This window comes from Phyllobates terribilis, unplaced genomic scaffold, assembly GCF_046119375.1.
Source record: "Phyllobates terribilis strain yellow unplaced genomic scaffold, ASM4611937v1 Scaffold_12__6_contigs__length_324123572, whole genome shotgun sequence".
NCBI lineage: Eukaryota > Metazoa > Chordata > Amphibia > Anura > Dendrobatidae > Phyllobates > Phyllobates terribilis.
Window position 1 is genome coordinate 247,074,357 of NW_027362772.1, and position 20,516 is coordinate 247,094,872.

Sequence of the window (20,516 nt, forward strand, 5' to 3'; positions counted from 1 at the left end):
AGTTATTGGGCCGATCGATCACACCCTGCACATTCCTGCGGATTATAAACTATTTGGTTAAGTATGCTCTGCTTAATTAGGTGCATATGTTATTAGCAGAAAAGCTGCCAGGTTCCCAGAGCTGCTCTCCAATGCATATTTGCTCTGTTTACTGCACAAACATTAATATGTATAAAGAATTAAAGGCATTTTTGTTAGGTATTTATAAAAATGTACTATCAGCATTATTTATAATTGGGCACAACTATTCCTACTTTTAATCTAAACCCGGTCTGTTCATAGAGCGAAGAGAACTCCCCTAAGCTAGGAGAAGACATTATTTATGCAAAATGGCTTTCTCGATCTCTTCATTGGGGGACACCGGAACCATGGGTTAGTTTGCTGCCACTTATGGTTCCTGTGTCCCCCAGTGAAGACTATTGGAACCAGATTTTATGGCGAGTACCAAAAATCTTCATATGTCAGTCGCTTAATGGGGGGCCCAAGTACCATAGGAGGCAGCAAACTAACCCATGGTTGCTCTGTCCCCCAAATGAAGACTGAGAGAGAGATTTTATGGTGAGTACCAAACATTTTCATTTCTCTGTCACTTCTTTGGGGGGGACACAGGAACCATAGGTGGCAGCAGACTAACCCACGGTTGCTTTGTCCCCCAGTGAAGACTATGAGAAATAGATTCTACGGCAAGTACCAAACCTCTTCATTTTCTAGCAGGACGAACAATTTTTTTTTTTCTAGTACAACCTATAGACAGGAGCCCAGTGACTGACCAGTTATGGTACCTGCACATTGAGAATATTTGATGTGAATGTTCCGCAGCATTTCCACATTAAAATCTGCATGTTTTACAAGAATTTCACCAAAGAGGTTGAAGTTTGGAATGAACTCCCCTCAAAGAATTGACTTGGTGGGGATTTTAAACTATACCGTAGATCAATTTTCACACTAAAAAATTTTTGGTGATGTGTTGATGTGATTTTTAAGATCTCAATAACTCAGCTGGTGTTGCATTATACTGTAGATTTTCCGCAAAGAAAATCCTCATCAAAAGTCCACCATGTGCAATTACCCTTATGGAGTCTTGACTTGAGTTGACGAAATTCATGGCCACATGGTTGAGTTATTGCTCCGCACCATTACACAGTAGGGTTCTGGTTGGATGTGTGAGGTGTCTCTGTAGTGGTTCTTTGAAAGTATTGATTCACTTTAGATCCAGTTGGTGGGAAATGTAAAGAACCATAAATTCCACGGTCAAATTACTGTTTTTGCCTTGGACTATCCTGGTGACAATACTTGGCCAATATTCTCAATAATATAGATATTTATTAATAATCACTTTTGCGTATTTAAAGGAAACCTGTCCACCTGATTCATGCTGCCCAAACCGCAGGCAACGCTGCTATAGGCGATTACCACCGATCAACCGCCTGCAGTGTTATCTCCAAAGTATACCTGGCTGCAGTCATGCACCCAGGGCCTAATTTATGCTACCAGCGGTTTGGCAGGTTACCTTTAATAATTCAGCTAGAATTTCACTTGTACTACCCCCTATGTTGGAATTCTGGAGTGTCAAAAACTTAACATCCCAAAAAATTGGGACTGTCAGCAGACAATTAGTGTTTTTGTATGGAAGCGTTTTTTGACATGTACCATCTGAACGCCTGCGATCTCTATTGTTACTTGGTCAACATGTCGTATAAAATGGTAGCACCTTGTTTTCTAATTCATTGGCTTCAGTCATCTATTCTATATTCCTATAGATGGAACATGCATGTTCACGGCTCCTTTTTCCGTATTGTTTTCCCCTCTAGCTGTCAGAGTAAGTCCTTGTCATTCGAGACAACCATCAGTAATCTCCGACGCGTCTGCTGCAGAGGGCGACAGGTCATCAACACCGAGTGACATCAACTCGCCAAGACACCGAACACATTCCCTCTGCAATGTAAGACGGTAGTGTAGGTCTCTTTTTCTCTACTTTTTTCCTTCATCCGAGAATGATTGTTCACATCCTTTTACTTGTTTATACGCTGCTGTCAGTGTGTACGCTGCATGCCTTGCTGAATAGATGGGTGCACTGCGAGGGGGCAGAGAGACTGTTGTGTTTCATTAGCGGGAACGCTGCAGATTCCTGCTTGTGCCGTTTCCTGGTTACAGAGGCTTGACATATACAGCTGAGCCCCTTCTACAGGAACGGGAATAAAAGAACTCGTTGATGAATTCATTGGGCGCTGATTTTGTCAGATGAATACGCAGCCTGAATGCTAATAATGCAAAGTCTCTATATAGTGTCGGGTGATATCCCACTCCCAGGAATAGCCATATGCCTTATAATCAGGCGGCTGTTTTTTAGGTCAATGTGGACAAATTAAAATTTTGACACTATAAGGTGGAACACCGTGCCTACAGCTTCTTAGTGCAGGGACAAAGGTACATTCTGTACAAGTTCTGCTATGTGTATTAGGCCCCAGTTGAAGATCAGGAACGTGGATGTAGGCCTAGTAGGCATCTTATTTATTTCCATTCTAGTGTTGGATTTAACACATTTTAGTAGCATGACTGAATACAGGGATATAATCTGATATGATGATGATGATGGTGCTTGCCTTCTGGTTAAGTCAGAAAGCTGTAAAATAAAGTATGTGGACAGCTTAAAGCGGTTCTCCAGAAATGGAAAAAAAAATATTAAATACTGCAAATAAATCCTAAAATGCCTTTAATTAGCAAATCACATTAGTTTAGTTTGTAGCTTGACCGCTGTGACCAGATGATAGCTTGGCAGTATATAGTATATCACCAGCTCACAGTAGTCGCTCTGCATTCCAAAACACAGGGTGGACAGCAGTGTGAGCAGCCTCTTCTTACCCCAGTACTCCTGGTATCTCCTATATTAGATCAGAGAGACAGTGTGGACAGCTGTGTGAGCAGCCTCTTCTTACTTCAGCACCCTTGATATCTCCAGTATTAGATCAGATAAACAGGTTGGACAGTAGTATGAGTAGCCTGTTCTTACCTCAGCACCCCTGATATCTCCAGTATTAGATCAGATAGACAGACAGGTTGGACAGTAGTATGAGCAGCCTCTTCTTACCTCAGCACCTCTGGTATCTCCAGTGTCAGATCAGAAAGACAGGATGGACTGCAGTGTGATCAGGCTCTTCTTACCTCAGCATCCCTGGTATCTCCAGTATTAGATCAGATAGACAGGGTGGACAGCAGTGTGAGCAGCCTCTTCTTACTTCAGCATCCCTGGTATCTCCAGTATTAGATCAGATAGACGGGGTGGACAGCAGGGTAAGCAGCCTTTTCTTCTACCAGGGGTACTGAGGTATGAAAAGGCTGCTCTCACTGCTTCCCACCCCATATATCTGATCTAGTACTAGAGATACCAATGGTACTGAAGTGGGGTGTGATAGAAGTGTGAGGGGCCTGCTCTTACCTCAGCACCTCTGGTATCTCCAGTATTGGGTCAGAATATACACTGGCAGCACATCTTCTTACACATGATTTGGGGGGAGGATCTCCTTCTGCACATGCTCACAGTGCCTGTCCCATTTACATTCCAGGACAGCTTTCAATCAGTGTAAAAAGATGGCCATTTTAATTCTCCATAAATAAAATGATTGTAGTTTGCTAACTAAAGGTATTTAGAAATCTTAGTTATAATTCCATTTTGTTTTGGTTATTTTATTTTTTTTTATTTCCAAAGAAACCCCTTTAAAGGCCACGTTCATGAGATTGTGAGTTCACGATCATTGATTCTCTGCACTTTGTGGTTAAGGTGTTGCTTTATAGTGAATGGATGGAATCATTTGCATGTTTGGTGTTTGGCACAGATCAGCCTCAATGCATGCATCCTCCTAGAATTCCTCCAGTAACCTTCTCCCCAACCCTTCTTTGCTTCTGTACGGTAAAGCCGCTTAGTTTACCCATGAGCATGATTATACATGTTCCTCAAGTCGGACTATCTGTGATGTTTTTTTTTTACTTTTTTTTCTCTCCATTTTCCAGTCTTTAGAAGACCTGGAGGACCAGAAAAGGAAGAAGAAGAAGGAAAAGATGGGTTTTGGGTCCATTTCACGAGTTTTTGCAAGGGGAAAGCAGAGGAAGTCCTTAGACCCTGGTCTTTTTGATGGTACTACACCTGACTATTACATTGAAGAGGATGCGGACTGGTGACTGTCTCTGGAATCTGCTTATTCTGTGTGTGTATATGTGAAAGGGTGTATTTGCCCGTTTACAAAGCCCGAAGCAGTCAAGTGAGCCTTTTTATTCAATTTGGACTTTTTGTTGTTGTTAATTTTTTCTTTCTTTTTCTTTCTTTTTTTTTCTTATACTTTGCATCGCAGGTTCTGTAATTGCTGTACATAACGGAGTGTATAAAGATGTTGATTGTTGTCCTTATAGCGATGCTGTTGTATTGTAACTTTTGTCTTTACCGGATTTATCATTTTTGTGGATTTTTTTTTATATATTATTTGGGACGTGGGTCTAGTTTTCTTTTTTCTTTTTTTTCCTTTTTTTGAAACTTGAAAAACTACTGTGTATTTGTAAATATCGAAAAAATGTGCACTTTGTGCTTGTAGTGTCTTGTCCGAACCCAATTTTTTTTTTTTTTTTTAACCCATAGTGTGATGCATTCTATATCTGCAAATGTTTTAAATGACATTATCCTGTTTCAGGGGTGTGCCAGCGCTTTGTAAAGAAAAGAAAAAAAATATATATATATACAGATCTTTATTCAGGAAGTTCAACCAACTTTCTTGAATGAAGTATTACGATATTTCATTTTTTGCTTACACGCAGAGCAAAACAAGCCAGGGCTAAACCAATATTCTGCCTATCTGTCCATCTGGATATAGTGATGTCTGCAGCACAGAGTGTTTTAGCAGCGTCATTGTCACAAGGATAGGTTTTCGGTTCAGACCACGTAATGGCTAACTTGCACTGTACCGGCGGCTGTGACTCTTTAATCTTGTAATGCCTGCCAGACAAAATCGTTTTTTCCTTTCCTTTTTAAGTTTTTGTATTTTTTTTTCTTTTTTTATTTATTTGCATAAATGCACAAAGTTGTTATATCTAAATTATAAAGAAAAGTAAATGTTGAAGTTCTATTTTTCCTAAAGGATGAAGGGTATGTTTATATCATATGTGTTCTATAGCTGCGGCCCCTCGCTGTCATTAATGCATCGGGCAAGTGGGCTCAGTCACAATTTTAATGCAGCTCAACCAAAATCGCACGAATAACTTAAATATTTAATAGTCACTTGGTAATGTCTTCCGAAATCCAACTTTTACCATCTCCACAGTATCTATGGCTTTTTAATCCTTTGTATGTAGGATCTGATGTACTTAATTACTATTTATAATACACATTGTTTTTGCATTTTTGTTCTTCTTTTTTTTTTTACCAAATTTTCTGTTTTAATTGCCAATCATGTTCTAACACAAGCAGATACTTAAAATGCACCATTTATCACCCCCTTACTTGTGAGGCCTTATTTTTTTGGGGTCGGGACTTCAGGTCACCAAGAGCCAGTGAAGAGCCTGCATATAAGGCTAGGTTCACACGCTGCGTATTTGTTGCAGGTTTTGAAACTTTAAAGAAAACTGAATCTAAAAGCCGCATGTATTTGTGCATGTGTTTGATGTGGAAGAGCGCCAAAAAAAAGCAACCAAACAATTCCAGGCCAGAGGTTTAACCTGAAAATTTAGAGTCCGCATTGAAATAAATGGGTAGAATCAATAAATTGGCAAAAGGAACAGAAACTTTCCAAAAAACGTAACAAAAGACAATTTCTGCTTGGATTCCGCCCTCGAAACTAAACCGCAGCATGTGGATGAGAAGTTATAATTCATCCACTTTTTTGGCACGGTAAAACGCTGCAGATTTTCAATGCCGGGAAATCCACACCAAAAATCGCAACGTGTGAACCTAGCCTAATGGTCCAGTCCTCAGAATTGATATCATTCCAGTAAGGGGGATTATGTGCGCACTTTAAGTTTCTGCCCCTAAAAGATTGGATAATATATGATCATGTTTTAAATGCAGATACGATGTATTTTCTATTTCCTCCAATTTATCCATAGCCAAATATTGTCGATAACATGGCCTTAGGGTTATAGAGTGTTATTATCACTTGTCGTTCGATCACCAAGGCATGGTTACACAGGGCAATGATAGTTTTGGGGCTCATCTACCTATATAAAATGCTTTCTATCCTCCTTACACATTAGATGTAAGTTGGTCGAAACGTTCAGTTTCGGCAGGAACACCTGACCATCAAGTGATGGTATTCTCCTCCCAAAAGATGTCGGGGAAAAAAGAAGGTTTGGGCAGTTGGCATTTCAATGATCGATCCTTTTGTTTTCAGGGAAGATGAGTCTGTGTCAGCAAAGTCTGGCAGCGACTTACTCCACTCTCCCCGTAGAGAACACATGAATGCTCAGCCAAGCTTTTGTGTATGGGGCATTCGGGAGACCTAGCTGAACGTTTGGCCAACAATCATGTAGGGTGTATGGGCACCTTTTAATCTCTGGGAAATAATTAATCCTTCTCTGTGTGTGATCTGCATTTCCAACATAATATATAATCCTGACCTAAATCAGTATACAAAAGAATATACATATATATTATCTAAAGAGCCATTAAAACCGGCACAGCCTTGGATGGTAGAGCCTATTTCTCATAGCGTTGTATGTTTCTTGAACATTGTGTATACAACCCTGGATAAATCCAATTTGCTTGGTGCGGAAAAAAAAAATACTTTAACCTTTGTTTGATGTTCTTGGTTTTCATTAAAATGCAGAAATTTTGGGCCAGGCAGCAAACGGCCGACGGCAGCAGAAACATTTTATTTTTATTATTTTTTTTGCAAATCCAAATTTATTCTGCGTAAGTAACTTAGTACATATTCTATCTAGTTTTCAGACTGGTTGAGTTGCCTGTGACCGGCTCTGTGCTTTGTTTTTTACTAATGTCTAGATGAGTAAAATATATAATGCTGCCAATTTTATTGTAATTTTTTGTTTTTGACCAGAAAAATGAATGTCAACCTCTGAAAACTGTAACATGAAACATTTGATAATGTTAGATGGTATTTTTGAATTTAGTGCACCCTATTTAAAAGGGATATTTAGTCTTAAAAAAAAAAAAAAAAAAAAATCTGTTTTCTTGTTCCTATGATGTATGTGTGATCACTGGTAATCAGTGGCTTAAAGACGTTACAGCTTTTTAAAGGGATCCGTCTGAGCAATACGGGAAAAAAAAAAGCCGCCGTGCTTAATTTCTGTGTTCAGACGAAAATGTTTTATAAAGTTTTTCTTTTGTTTTTTTTTCTTGTGTTTTATTTTTTTTTTAAAAAAAAAAGCTCATGGTTTAGTATTTTTCATTACATGCTTAGGAAATAATTCTAAAAAAAAAATGTTACTAAGAAAATGATCTATTTAAGAGAACGAGAGTACATAGTTTAAAGATTGGTTTCGTTAGTTATATAAACCCTCCCCACCTCTCCGAATGGAGCGGGAGGAAATTCTAAAGGCATGAAGGCAAAAAGAAACAAATAAAGCTTATTTTAAACTATTGCTGGTTCATTGTTTTGTTTTATGACATTTTTGTGAGCTTTAGGCTAGTTATTTTTATGGTCCAAGACTATGTATGTGATGGACGGTACCCAGTAGAGCAAGGTAGGTGTTACGAGGTAATGTTACTCTATAGAGCCCATCATATATCAAAGTTTGTCTCTGGACCACAGAGTCCCTTTAAATAAAGACCCAGTTCTCTGTTCTGTTTTTTTTGGCTTTTTGTTTTCTGCACAGAACATTTCTAAGATGTTTTCCCATCAACCTTTCGTGACCCTTCTTTCCTGTGGTTTGGCTCAGAGTTGATTCCTTACAGACACATTATCTCAAAGAAAGTAACATTGCTCTTTTATCTGGAAATCTATTATCTCTCGAAATCCAGTTCAGCGTAAAGGCGGCGTCTCATGTCCAAATTCATCTCTCACCCTGCGGCACCTCGTAAATAGTTATGTCCAGCTATTGATCGTTTCACATACTCGAGCCAATTTTCTGGATGGGAAAGTGATGCTTCTTATACATATTATGCTATGTTTACATTCTGTTAAAAGGGGTTCTCCTCAGGATGTAGACAGCGATGAATAGATTGGTGGAGAACAGAGCCACCGGTTCCTTCTTCCACCAATCGGCTTGTGCGACAGCAGATGCGATGGCGTCATTACATCACATCTGCAGTGAGGAGAGGCAGAGCGCCGGTGGAACGGGAGCAAGGTGAGTATGTGTTGTGGGTTTGTTTTAATATGTGTGTAGAATGTTTGCATGTATATAGGAGGCTATGTGAGTACTCGTACTGTATTTAGGGGGCTATGTGAGGGCTCATATTTTATATTGGTGGGCTATGTGAGGGCTCATATTTTATATAGTTGGGCTATGTGGTGGCTCAAATTGTATATAGGGGCTATGTGAGTACTCAGAGCCCTAAATATGGTATATGTGAGGGCTCATATGGTATATAGGAGGGCTATGTGGGGCTCATATGGCATATAGGAGGGCTATGTGGGGCTCATATGGTATATAGGAGGGCTATGTGGGGCTCATATGGTATATAGGAGGGCTATGTGGGGCTCGTATGGTATAGAGGAGGGCTGTGTGGGGCTCATATGGTATAGAGGAGGGCTATGTGGGGCTCATATGGTATAGAGGAGGGCTATGTGGGGCTCGTATGGCATATAGGAGGGCTATGTGGGGCTTCTATGGCATATAGGAGGGCTATGTGGGGCTCGTATGGCATATAGGAGGGCTATGTGGGGCTCGTATGGTATAGAGGAGGGCTGTGTGGGGCTCATATGGTATAGAGGAGGGCTATGTGGGGCTCATATGGTATAGAGGAGGGCTATGTGGTGCTCGTATGGCATATAGGAGGGCTATGTGGGGCTTCTATGGCATATAGGAGGGCTATGTGGGGCTCGTATGGCATATAGGAGGGCTATGTGGGGCTCGTATGGCATATAGGAGGGCTATGTGGGGCTCGTATGGCATATAGGAGGGCTATGTGGGGCTCATATGGTATATAGGAGGGCTATGTGGGGCTCGTATGGTATAGAGGAGGGCTATGTGGGGCTCATATGGTATAGAGGAGGGCTATGTGGGGCTCATGGTATAGAGGAGGGCTATGTGGGGCTCGTATGGCATATAGGAGGGCTATGTGGGGCTTCTATGGCATATAGGAGGGCTATGTGGGGCTCGTATGGCATATAGGAGGGCTATGTGGGGCTCGTATGGCATATAGGAGGGCTATGTGGGGCTCATATGGTATATAGGAGGGCTATGTGGGGCTCGTATGGTATAGAGGAGGGCTATGTGGGGCTCATATGGTATAGAGGAGGGCTATGTGGGGCTCATATGGTATAGAGGAGGGCTATGTGGGGCTCGTATGGCATATAGGAGGGCTATGTGGGGCTTCTATGGCATATAGGAGGGCTATGTGGGGCTCGTATGGCATATAGGAGGGCTATGTGGGGCTCGTATGGCATATAGGAGGGCTATGTGGGGCTCGTATGGCATATAGGAGGGCTATGTGGGGCTTCTATGGCATATAGGAGGGCTATGTGGGGCTCTTATGGCATATAGGAGGGCTATGTGGGGCTCGTATGGCATATAGGAGGGCTATGTGGGGCTCGTATGGCATATAGGAGGGCTATGTGGGGCTCGTATGGCATATAGGAGGGCTATGTGGGGCTCGTATGGCATATAGGAGGGCTATGTGGGGCTCGTATGGCATATAGGAGGGCTATGTGGGGCTCGTATGGCATATAGGAGGGCTATGTGGGGCTCGTATGGCATATAGGAGGGCTATGTGGGGCTCGTATGGCATATAGGAGGGCTATGTGGGGCTCGTATGGCATATAGGAGGGCTATGTGGGGCTCGTATGGCATATAGGAGGGCTATGTGGGGCTCGTATGGCATATAGGAGGGCTATGTGGGGCTCGTATGGCATATAGGAGGGCTATGTGGGGCTCGTATGGCATATAGGAGGGCTATGTGGGGCTCGTATGGCATATAGGAGGGCTATGTGGGGCTCGTATGGCATATAGGAGGGCTATGTGGGGCTCGTATGGCATATAGGAGGGCTATGTGGGGCTCGTATGGCATATAGGAGGGCTATGTGGGGCTCGTATGGCATATAGGAGGGCTATGTGGGGCTCGTATGGCATATAGGAGGGCTATGTGGGGCTCGTATGGCATATAGGAGGGCTAAGTGGGAGGCTCATATTGTGTATAGGAGGCTGTGGGGTCCTCATATTGTGTATAGAGGGCTCATTGTGTATAGGGGGTTGTGTGGGGTGCTCTTATGGTATGTAGGGGGACGTCAACACACTTAATTCTGCTCAATATTAAGTAATAACATATCATTTTATATTAATATTGAGCAGAATTAATTTCAGCCTATTGGTTTGGTCTGCACAACAGTCAGTCTCTCATGTGGCTGCTCGGGAAAATTAATTACCCACCCTTACTCGAATATGATGGAGAACAGCATTTGGAAAATAAAAACTCTAACAGGGTCATTTACTGTAAGCACAAAGTAGCCACAATTGTGATTAAACTGCATTAATATTTTGCATTATATGTTGGCTTTCAAGGGGATTAAGACACATCCAGAGTAATTACACCCTGTCTGTTTCTGCAGGTTTAGGACACTGAGCTACAGTGAGCAATAGCTTTAAAGTTTGTTGCTCAAGAGTTCCCCCTTGTGGAGTCCATTATATTTACATGTAAGTTTACATAATGAAGTTCTACCCGGTCATAAAAACTTTGCAGAAGAGACAAGTTAATCAAAGCTGATACAACTGATCCACATGTATCAAAATATTCTGACACTATTTATTTTTGATGACTTTTGGCTGAAATGTTCACAATGATGTTGTGTTTTGAATTGATACAATAAGAGCGTTAGATCCACACCCATATAAAATACAGATATTGATGTTAAATGAATGTTTTGCAATATTCCAGCAAATATGTGAATATACAATGTGCTAATGGGAGTTATTACAGCTGAATTCTAGGAAAGGTTCACACTAGCAATTGTCTATTTTAAATGGATGTTGTTTTTTCTTACAAAAGAAAAACTGGAGCAAATTCCAATGCAAACTGATTTAGTAAAGGATTCTGTTGAAATTGTTGCCATTAGAATTCAATGATTAAAAAAAATGCTCATTTTGTTCTGTTTTGCTTTTTTTTTTTCCTTTTTATGATGAGCTGCAATTATTTTCCCAATTAAAAAGAATAAATGGAAATTATTAATGAATTGTGATATTAAAGGATTTTTTTTTGTTTTGCCTTGATTTGTTAGACAATACATGGAAACAGAATGGAGCTAAATTGACAAACTATTTTTACCACCTACTTAATTCAATGAGTTATTGAACTGATTAGTTACCATCAGTATTTCTACTACTGAAGTGGAAGAGAAAAACAATGCAAAAACACTTGTGTGAATCCAGCCTTACAAGTTGGAGTTAAGTTTTCTTTCCCCAGGAACAGCGCCCCTACTGTCCATGGGTTGTGTTTGGTATTGCAGTTCAGGGATCAGAGCGGCAATACCAGACACAGGAAATGAAGCTGCATTGTGGGGTTTCTGCGCAAAACAGATCCTACATCTCTCTAATTCCTTTAAGCTCCTAACTCTTGAATATTAGACATTTCTGTCCTTACTAAAGTGATTGTGCCTAGACCTTTTTTTTTTTAAAAAAAAAAAAGCAACACCATTTTTGCTCAGAATATTGCATTTGAGACCTCGCCCAATAAGGGGGCATAGCTTAAAATGTCAATGTCTGACAAAATTTAGCTTAAAAAAAAAAATGGCACAAACCAGTGAAGTGTTGTAAGGCTGTGTGCCCACGATGCGTTTTTTAAGCGTTTCCGCAGCAGCAAAAACGCTTAAACGCATGGTAGAAGGCCTGCCATGTTCCCCAATGATAATCCGCATGTGCTGTGCACATGCTGCGGAAATTATTTTGCGGAAGTGCTGCGTCTTCGCCGCCATTGACTTGCATTAGAACGCATGGATTACGCATCACTGTATATGTAGATGCGCATTCCATGCGTTCCAATGTGCGGATGGTACCCGGGTCGGGAGGAGAGGAGACTCTCCTCTGGACTCGGGTACCATAGAAAACTGTAAAAAAAAAAAAAAAAAAAAAGAATAAAATAAAAAATAAATATATACTTACCTTCTGGCAGCCCGCGGGGCGCTCCTCCTCGCATGCCGGCAGTTTGCGATGTACTGAAGGACCTGCGCTGACGTCAGTCATGTGACGGGTCACGCGACGCTGACGTCGGCAGGTCCTTCAGTGTAACGCGATCTGCCGGCAGCCGGGACGGTGAAGCAAGACAGCGCGGGCCATCAGAGGGTAAGTATATTTTTATTTTTTGACATTCTCTCGGGTCACACTATATAAATCCATGCCGGTTGCATGGATTTATATAGTGTGACCAAGTTGTCAAGCACTTTCCAAGTGATGCTAAAATCGCTTGGAAAGCGCTTGACAACCCGCATGCGGAAATGCAAGTGAAGAACGCTTCACTTCCGCTTGTCCCTGGCAGGAAAAACACATGTACAATCCGCATGCGTTTTTTCTGCCAGGGAGATGCAGAAACGCTCAGGAAAAAATCCAGAGCATTTCTGCATCGTGGGCACACAGCCTAAAGGCTAGATAAAAGTATCTATGTAAAGATGCACCTAATTCATCATCCAGAACAAACCACTGTGATAAATTTGGTGCATTTCCCTAGTCTAAAGGTATGCAAAATCATGTACCAGCAATTTCCTCCTTCCCTCTTTCCTTTATTTCCTACCGCCCCCTTTATTCCCACACACAGTTGATTTGGTTGAGCATGCAAGTGTTTTCCAATGGGTAGATGGTGATAAACTGTTACCAGCCACTTTGAGTACTTATTTTCTTGGAGAAGACCTTTATCATGCACTGAAAATTCAGGCAAGAGGCTCATTAGATGGTCGGCCAGCCCCAACATATCTGTCAGTTTTGGCAACTTTTCTCCCCAAAGTTTACCCTGTATAAATGTTGCACTGGATTGAATTGCTTCATTGTTTGTGACATCCCCTTTTAATTAAGTTTGCAAGCCTGCCATGATGTTGGATGTGCGCAGGGAAAGGTGTGCCCCCTCTTAATCTGATCTCAGATCTAAGCAATTTGTGTTATATTTAGTATCCATCTCCACGTGAATCTGCCAATATACTTGGTCAACTAGAATTTCCAGAAACAGACACCAGTATATGAGGACGGGATGGGAATGTATGTAAATTGTAATATGGGAGTGTGGAGTTGTGCACGTGCAAGGTTCAACTGGGAAAAGGAAAATATTCTAAACCTGCACTCTGTTTACTCACACAGATTTTTCTCAGATAGTAAAATTACTTCCCTCAAAGATATCCCATATCCTATGAATAGGGAATAACCCTTTAAAGACCTGGTCGTTAATAATGAAAGTGCTTTTATCTGGTGTCGTTTTTTAGAGCAACTCAGGTGTATGAAGCCTTATAGGGGCTTTCTGGGCCCTTAACAAAATAAATCTTGCTTTCCCTAGATATAGTTTTTCTGTTTTAGCTCTCCTGCTGCCAGTCTTGTAATCAGTTATTTGCATTCTAAATCATCTGCCCGAGCATCTAGATAACTTTTCTCAGGTAGATCTGTATTTGTCTCACAGCTGGCCACTCCACCTACAAAGCATCATCTTGAGACTCTCATACAGTCTCAAGGTGGACAAATTGTTGTCCACGCAGTTTCACCTTCCTAATAGTCCTCCCACTTCACCTAGTATGTGCTATATGAGAGACTTCTGCAGTCAGTAATGTTACATGTGATGACTCACTAGCTCCCCAGACAGGCTCAGATTACTTGTTCTTGGCAGATCCCGCACTGCTTCTATGGCTTCTGCGCTCCATCCGTGTACAAATCCCGAGTTGCTCACAACTTCGCCAGATGATTAACCTCGCACACCCATGGCCTCACCATTCAGAGCTCACTGCTGTAAGAGCTGTCAGTTGAGTAATACATGCAGGGCTGTGCTTGACGGACTATGTTCTATCCAGACCACAGCCCGGACATTGCTGTAGTTTGTGCTTTGAGCAATTTGAAGAATGACTATATGTGACAGCTCAGGATCAGAGCAGAATTCTAAGTAAAATATAAAGTGTTTTTCATTTCGCATAGCCTTTACAATAATCAGTGTGAATTGAAAATGCCCTTTTTGGCAACCATGGCCTTTTCAAAGTTCTAAAAAGACTGATAAAAACTGATGAAAGCCTAAAGTGGGGCCATACACCCAGCTAATTGGTGTGCACCCAACAGGTATTCTTCCCAATTTCTCTACAGATAAGCTGACTATAGATTTATTCTTTACAGACTGCCAAGTGTCTGTCTCTTCTCCTTATCTTCTGAAAGAACAAAAGCATTGAGCTTATTGAAACTCACCATGTCTGACCCTTCCTTCAACATCTGTTATCAGTGGAAAGTCTGAACACTCCTTAAACTATAGATAGAGGTCATCTAAAACCACCAAAAAAAAGTCATTTGTTTAATGTATGTGCAGACTTTCCCCCAACAGCAGCTATCAGCAGTACTGGGGTCCTGGGTTCAAATCCCACCAAGGACAATATCTACAAGGATAGGTATGTTCTCCCTGTGTTTGCGTGGGTTTCCTCCCACACTCCAAAGATATACGGATAGGGAATCTAGATTGTGAGCCCCAATGGGTACAACAATGTCTGTAGAGCACTGTGGAAATTAATGGAGCTATATAAGGCCTCATTCAGACATCAGTGTTTTTCATGTATGGATAAATTAAGTGTCTCCTATCTTTTAAATGTTAAACATGGGCAGTACAGGGATGGGGCACAGATGCCAGCCGTGTGCTGTCCGTGATTTTCATGGTACTTTCCATCCGTGATGCTGGTAAAAAAAAAAAAAAAAACTGGCATGTCTGTGTGAATTTTACATGAACCCGCACACGGTCTTCAAAAAAACACGGACGTGAGCAGCCTCACAGACTATAATGGGCGGCATGGTGGCTCAGTGGTTAGCACTGTACTATGTGTAGGGCAGCACGGTGACTCAGTGGTTAGCTCTGCAGCCTTGCAGCGCTGGGGTCCTGGGTTCAAATTCTAACAAGGACAACATCTGCAAGGAGTTTGTATGTTCTCCCCGTGTTTGCGTGGGTTTCTTCCGAGTTCTCCGGTTTCCTCTCACACTCCCAAGACATACTGATAGGGAATGTAGATTGTGAGCCTCGATGATGATGATGCAGCACTGTGGAATATGATGGCGCTTTATAAGCAAAGCATAATAATAAGTACGTGTTGAATCTCTGAAAAACATGGATGTCTGAAGGAGGCTTAAGTAAAATAAATATTAGGGGGGGGGGGGATATTTTCATTGCTGATACCCATAGCATTAGACTCAATAGTAGTGATGAGCTCGCTCGCTCCTGCTCTGTACTCGCCTGAGTACTTCCGGGATGCTTGGGCGGGAGCTCAAGTCCCTGTTCCACATGCTTGGCGCAGTTTTAACAGTGAATAAACATGCAGGGATTGCCTGCCACTCTCTGTAATGGCACAGCCCTTTTGCTTGTGGCATTACAGTGATTGTCTGGCCGTCTAGCGTCATCGGGTCTATATAAGACCTGGCGCCGCCATGCTCGTCACAGTCACTCCGGATCAGACAGGCAGAGCAGGGAGAGGTGCTGCTGATCTAGGGAGAGAATTGGCGGTTTATTAGTTAGGTAATAGGTATTCCACAGCAAGATAGATAGATAGATATATCTGAACTAACAGTCATTCTAAGGAGACTAATCCAGCTGCATCTATTACTGGTGATAGCAGGAGTTAGGCAGGCAGAGTTTGGGGACCATGTATACAGCAGAATAGGGTCCACTGCACGTTCTGTCTGCTGCTGTTACAGATATCCATAGCCCTAGATATCAGGGCTATTTTTTTTTTGCTCACAATCCTGATTATTTGCTTAAAAAGCAATATAGTACACCATTTTACTGCTGCATTTGCTTGTTAGCAGAATACAGCCAGATTTGTTTGATTTTAAATGCATTGCTGTATTGTGGAAGCAGAGAAACAGAGAGACGTGATCCAATATTCCTGCCGTAATAATCGTGACTTTTTTTGAGCGTGCCAAATATTATACTCCATTTCAAGTCTACAAGTTGTGTGATGTTGAGCCTATTCACACTTGGTCGCTGACCAATACCACACTACAAGGCCACTGCCTAAAACCGTGGTCATCAGACGTGATCCAATATTACTGCTGTAATAATATAGACATTTTGTGGCGTGTGACAAATATACTCCATTTCAAGTCTGCCAGCTGTGTGGTGTTGAACCTATTCATATTTGGTCACTGACCAATACCACACTACAAGGCCACTGCCAAAAACCGTGGTCGTCACACGTGATCCGATATTACTGCAGTAATAATCGTCACATTTTTTGGAGCGTGCCAAATATTACACTCCAGTTAAAGTCTGCCAGTTGTGTTTTGTTCAACCTAGTCACACTTAGTTGCTGACCAATACCAAATCTATTAGCTCACTGCCTAAAACTGTGGTCATCAGACATGATCTGATGTTACTGCGATAATAATTGTCACATTTTTTGGAGTGTGTAAAATATTACACTCCATTTAAAATGGGCAAGTTGCGTAGCAAGGGATGGGGAAGTGGACGAGATTCTGATGGTGGATGCAGAGGCCAGGGCTGTGGGCAAGATGATACTGTGCCTGCTGAGGGAGCACAACAACCACCCACATCATGTCGAACCACATTTCTGTCCCAGTTTCTAGGGGACCACAGCACACCACTCTTGAAGCCAGATCAATGTCAAAAAGTTGTTGGTTGGATAGCAGATAATGCTTCCAGTCACTTTGCCGCCACCATGGCCACCCTGGCTTCCACACGGTCCAGTCTCAGTAGCTGTGAGTCTGGACCGCATATTCCTCACCCTGAGCCTCCTTCCTCTCACCATGCTGAGTGCCCGGAGACATGTGAGTCCACACTTGGACACTCTGAAGAGCTGTTCATTTTTCCATTTATAGATTCAGGCCTCTCGCTGCCCCTTCAAGCGGGGCAAGAGGAGATCGCATGTAGCGATGCCCAAATACTTGAGCAGCCACGGTCACACGAAGGCAATGGTGGGAAACTGTCACAAGAGGTGGATGATGATGATGATGAGACACAATTGCCACCAAGACAGGAGGAGGCTTAGGGTGCGTACGTAGAAGATGAGGTGGTGGACGATGAAGTCACTGACCCAACCTGGTAAGGTGACATGCATAGCAAGGACAGCAGCAAAGAGGGGTAGGGAGGCGTACCACCACAACAGGTAGGGATAAGCAGTGGGGTGGCCACAGATACAAGGCGGGCAACTGTTCCCCGGAACACCACCACGAGGGAAGTTGCCAGTCCAACTGTTAGGTCTTCCAGAGTCTGGCTCTTTTTTTTAGACTGTCCAGATGACCCCAAAAAGGCCATTTGCAACCTCTGCCATGCCAGCATCACCAAGGGCAGCAAGACTACCAGCCTGACCACCACCAGCATGCTCAGGCACATGACCGCAAAGCACCCGATTAGTTGGGCCGAACGCCAGGGTCCAGAAACAGTAGCTGCGGGTGACACCACTGCCTGTTCTGCTGTTGTGCGTGCACGCCAATCCCCTGTCCATGGCGCAGGCAAAGATGCCTCCTGTCCTGCACCTGTCATTGCAAACTTGCAACCACCACCATCAGCAACCACATCCTTGTACCAGTACAGCATTCATTTGTCCCTACCCCAGTCCTTTGAACGCAAGCGCAAATACGCAGCCAACGCCACACAACTAAACAAACGTTTCTCAAATGCTTGCACTTGAAATGTTGCCTTTTAAGCTCGTGGAGACAGAATCTTTCCACAACCTGATGGTGGTAGCCGTCGGTCCCCACAACCGCCACTATTTCTCCTAGTGTGCCGTCCCGCCTTACCCAGAACATTACCATGCCCTCAACAACGCAGTTAATGGGAAGGTCCACCTAACCACGGACACATGGAAAATTGCTTATGACCAGGGACAGTACATGTCGCTGACGGCACACTGGGTTAATATAGTGAAAGCCAGTACCCAGTCGGGCCCTGGGATGGAACACGTCCTCCCGAGGCCGAGGATTGTGGGCCCTGGGTCAATCAGGATTGCTCCTCCATTCTACAGCTCCTGCACCACCTCCTCCTCAGCCTCCATCTCCGAAATTGCCACATAGGTTGGAAGCTGGAAGCACTGCCTCGGCCAAGTGCTGAAGCTGTGCTGAAGCTAATATGCTTAGGTGACAAACTGCACACCGCTGCAGAGTTGTTGACAGCTGTAAAAGACCAGGCAGATCTGTGGCTGTCACCGTTGAGCCTAAAGCCAGACATGGCCGTGTGTGACAATGGCGGCTCTGAAGCTAGGCAAGCTCGCACACGTACCATGCCGGCCCATGTGCTCAACCTAGTGGTTCAGTGGTTTCTCAAAACCTACCCAGATCTGCTTGAGCTGCTTGTCAAAGCACGCGGCGTGTGCCCATTTTCGAAAGTCACCTACAGCTTCCACCGCCCTTCCCGTGCTTCAACACTGTTTGCAGCTTCCAGCTCACCAACCTGGTGTGCGATTTCACCACGCATTGGAACTCAAAGTTGCAGATGTTGGGAAGGATTTGTGAGCAGCAGAGGGCAGTTGATGAGTACCAGCATCAACAAGGCCATCGGTATTCAGGTCAGACTCCACAAATAAGACCTCAGGAGTGGGCATGGATGTCAGACATCTGTGCCGTTCTCCAAAACTTTGAGGACTCCACCAAGATGGTGAGCGGTGATGACGCCATAATTAGCGTCACCATCCCGCTTCTCTGTCTACTGAAATGCTCGCTGCTCACAATTAAAGAGGAGGCATTGCAGGTGGAGCACGATGAGATGGAGCAAGGAACCATACAGGGTGATGCCACACAGCCAAGCCTCATCTCACCCCAACGCGGATTGGGTGATAATGAGTAGGAGGGAGAGGAGGAGAAGGAACAGGAACTGGTTTCCTGTGGTACAGACGGTACTACCCACACAACCGTCATACCATCTGTTCAGCGTGGATGGCCTGAGGAGAGGGAGAACAAGGAAGAGGATGAGGAGGAGAGCATGGACAGTCATCCTCATGGTCAGGACAGGGAAGTCTTGCCTGTTAGTAGTCTGGTACACAAGGCTGAGTTTATGTTCCGCTGCATTTCCCATGACCTTCGCGTTGTATACATTTTGGGTGACAGTAATTACTGGTTGGTCACACTTCTAGACCCACACTATAAGGAGAACTTTCTATCTCCTTTCCATGGTGAAGAGGTCTAATAAAATTTTGCAGTACCAGAAGGCCCTTATTGTGGAATTATTAAAAAAAAATCCCATCTGAAAACGCTGGCTGTAGAGGTCACAGCTCGTTGGGCAACCAAGGAGTACAGGCGAGGGAGACACAAATACGATGCAGCAGAGGCAGGGGAACACTGTCAAAGGTCTGGGACAATTTTCTCAGCCCCTCCCGGCGCCCAGGCCTTGGTGCGCGGGGTACTCTAATATGGAGGGAAAAGTTTTGGAAGATGCTGAAGAAGTACCTTGCCGACCATACCAACGACCTCCGTGATTCCCCTGTGTCTTATTACTATTTGGTATCCAAGCTGGACAAATGGCATGAACTGGCTCTCTACGCCTTGGAGGTCCTGGCCTGCCCTGCTGCTAGCATTTTGTCAGAGCGGGTTTTTAGTGCCGCTGGTGGAATTATAACTGATAGACGCATCAGCCTGTCAACTGAAAATGCTGACAGGCTGACTCATAAAAATGAACACCAACGAATGATAGCAAAGAAACATAAAGTCAAATCCATTGGCTTTTTTGGGAGGGTCTATTCCCATGCAGTTCTTCACACCCAGACATGGGTATACGCTTCCTGATTTTGTCTATTTTCTGTTGTCTTCCTCCTTCTCCTCATCCTTCATCACCATATCACCAGGGTGACCGTGATGCAACACCCACATAATTTTTTTAAGGGTGTTTATGATGCCTGTAGGGATTTTTTTTTAGAGGCCTACCTCTAACATTCTGTATGTTATACAGTATGTTCATGTATACCCCCCAGGGGTAAATGTTTTTCACCCATGCACTTAGTGAAAAAAAATATAATAGTCCTGGATAAACACTTTAATGATTTGTGAAACCGGAGGCGTAGCTAGAGGTTTGGCACAGAGGAGAAAAAATAAACATCAGCGTGGGCTCCTAAATTAGGTACCCATTATTACAACTAAGACCCCAATTATAGTGGACATCTCACTCGAAAGACAGTGTTGTTACTGAATATAAATCATTATACAAAGACCAACATTACTGCCATACAAGTGGCTCCGCAGACCGTACAGGGGATTATGGTACA

General features: G+C 43.2%; 1 protein-coding gene across 11 annotated transcripts in view; it reads left to right on the plus strand.

Moving 5' to 3' along the window:
• KAZN (kazrin, periplakin interacting protein) overlaps positions 1 to 7,579 on the plus strand; it is a 755,495-nt gene extending 747,916 nt beyond the window's left edge. For 5 of the 11 annotated variants that reach the window (XM_073656771.1, XM_073656774.1, XM_073656779.1 and 2 more), the window contains 3 exons: positions 1,812 to 1,950; positions 3,707 to 3,737; positions 4,009 to 7,579. In XM_073656771.1, coding sequence (XP_073512872.1) covers positions 1,812 to 1,950; positions 3,707 to 3,737; positions 4,009 to 4,176 — 338 coding nt within the window. In that variant the 3' untranslated portion in view covers positions 4,177 to 7,579. Of the gene's footprint in view, positions 1 to 1,811; positions 1,956 to 3,706; positions 3,738 to 4,008 lie in introns of all 11 variants that reach the window. The other 6 variants (XM_073656772.1, XM_073656775.1, XM_073656781.1 and 3 more) reach the window with 4 other exon arrangements.
• Positions 7,580 to 20,516: the final 12,937 nt, after the last annotated feature.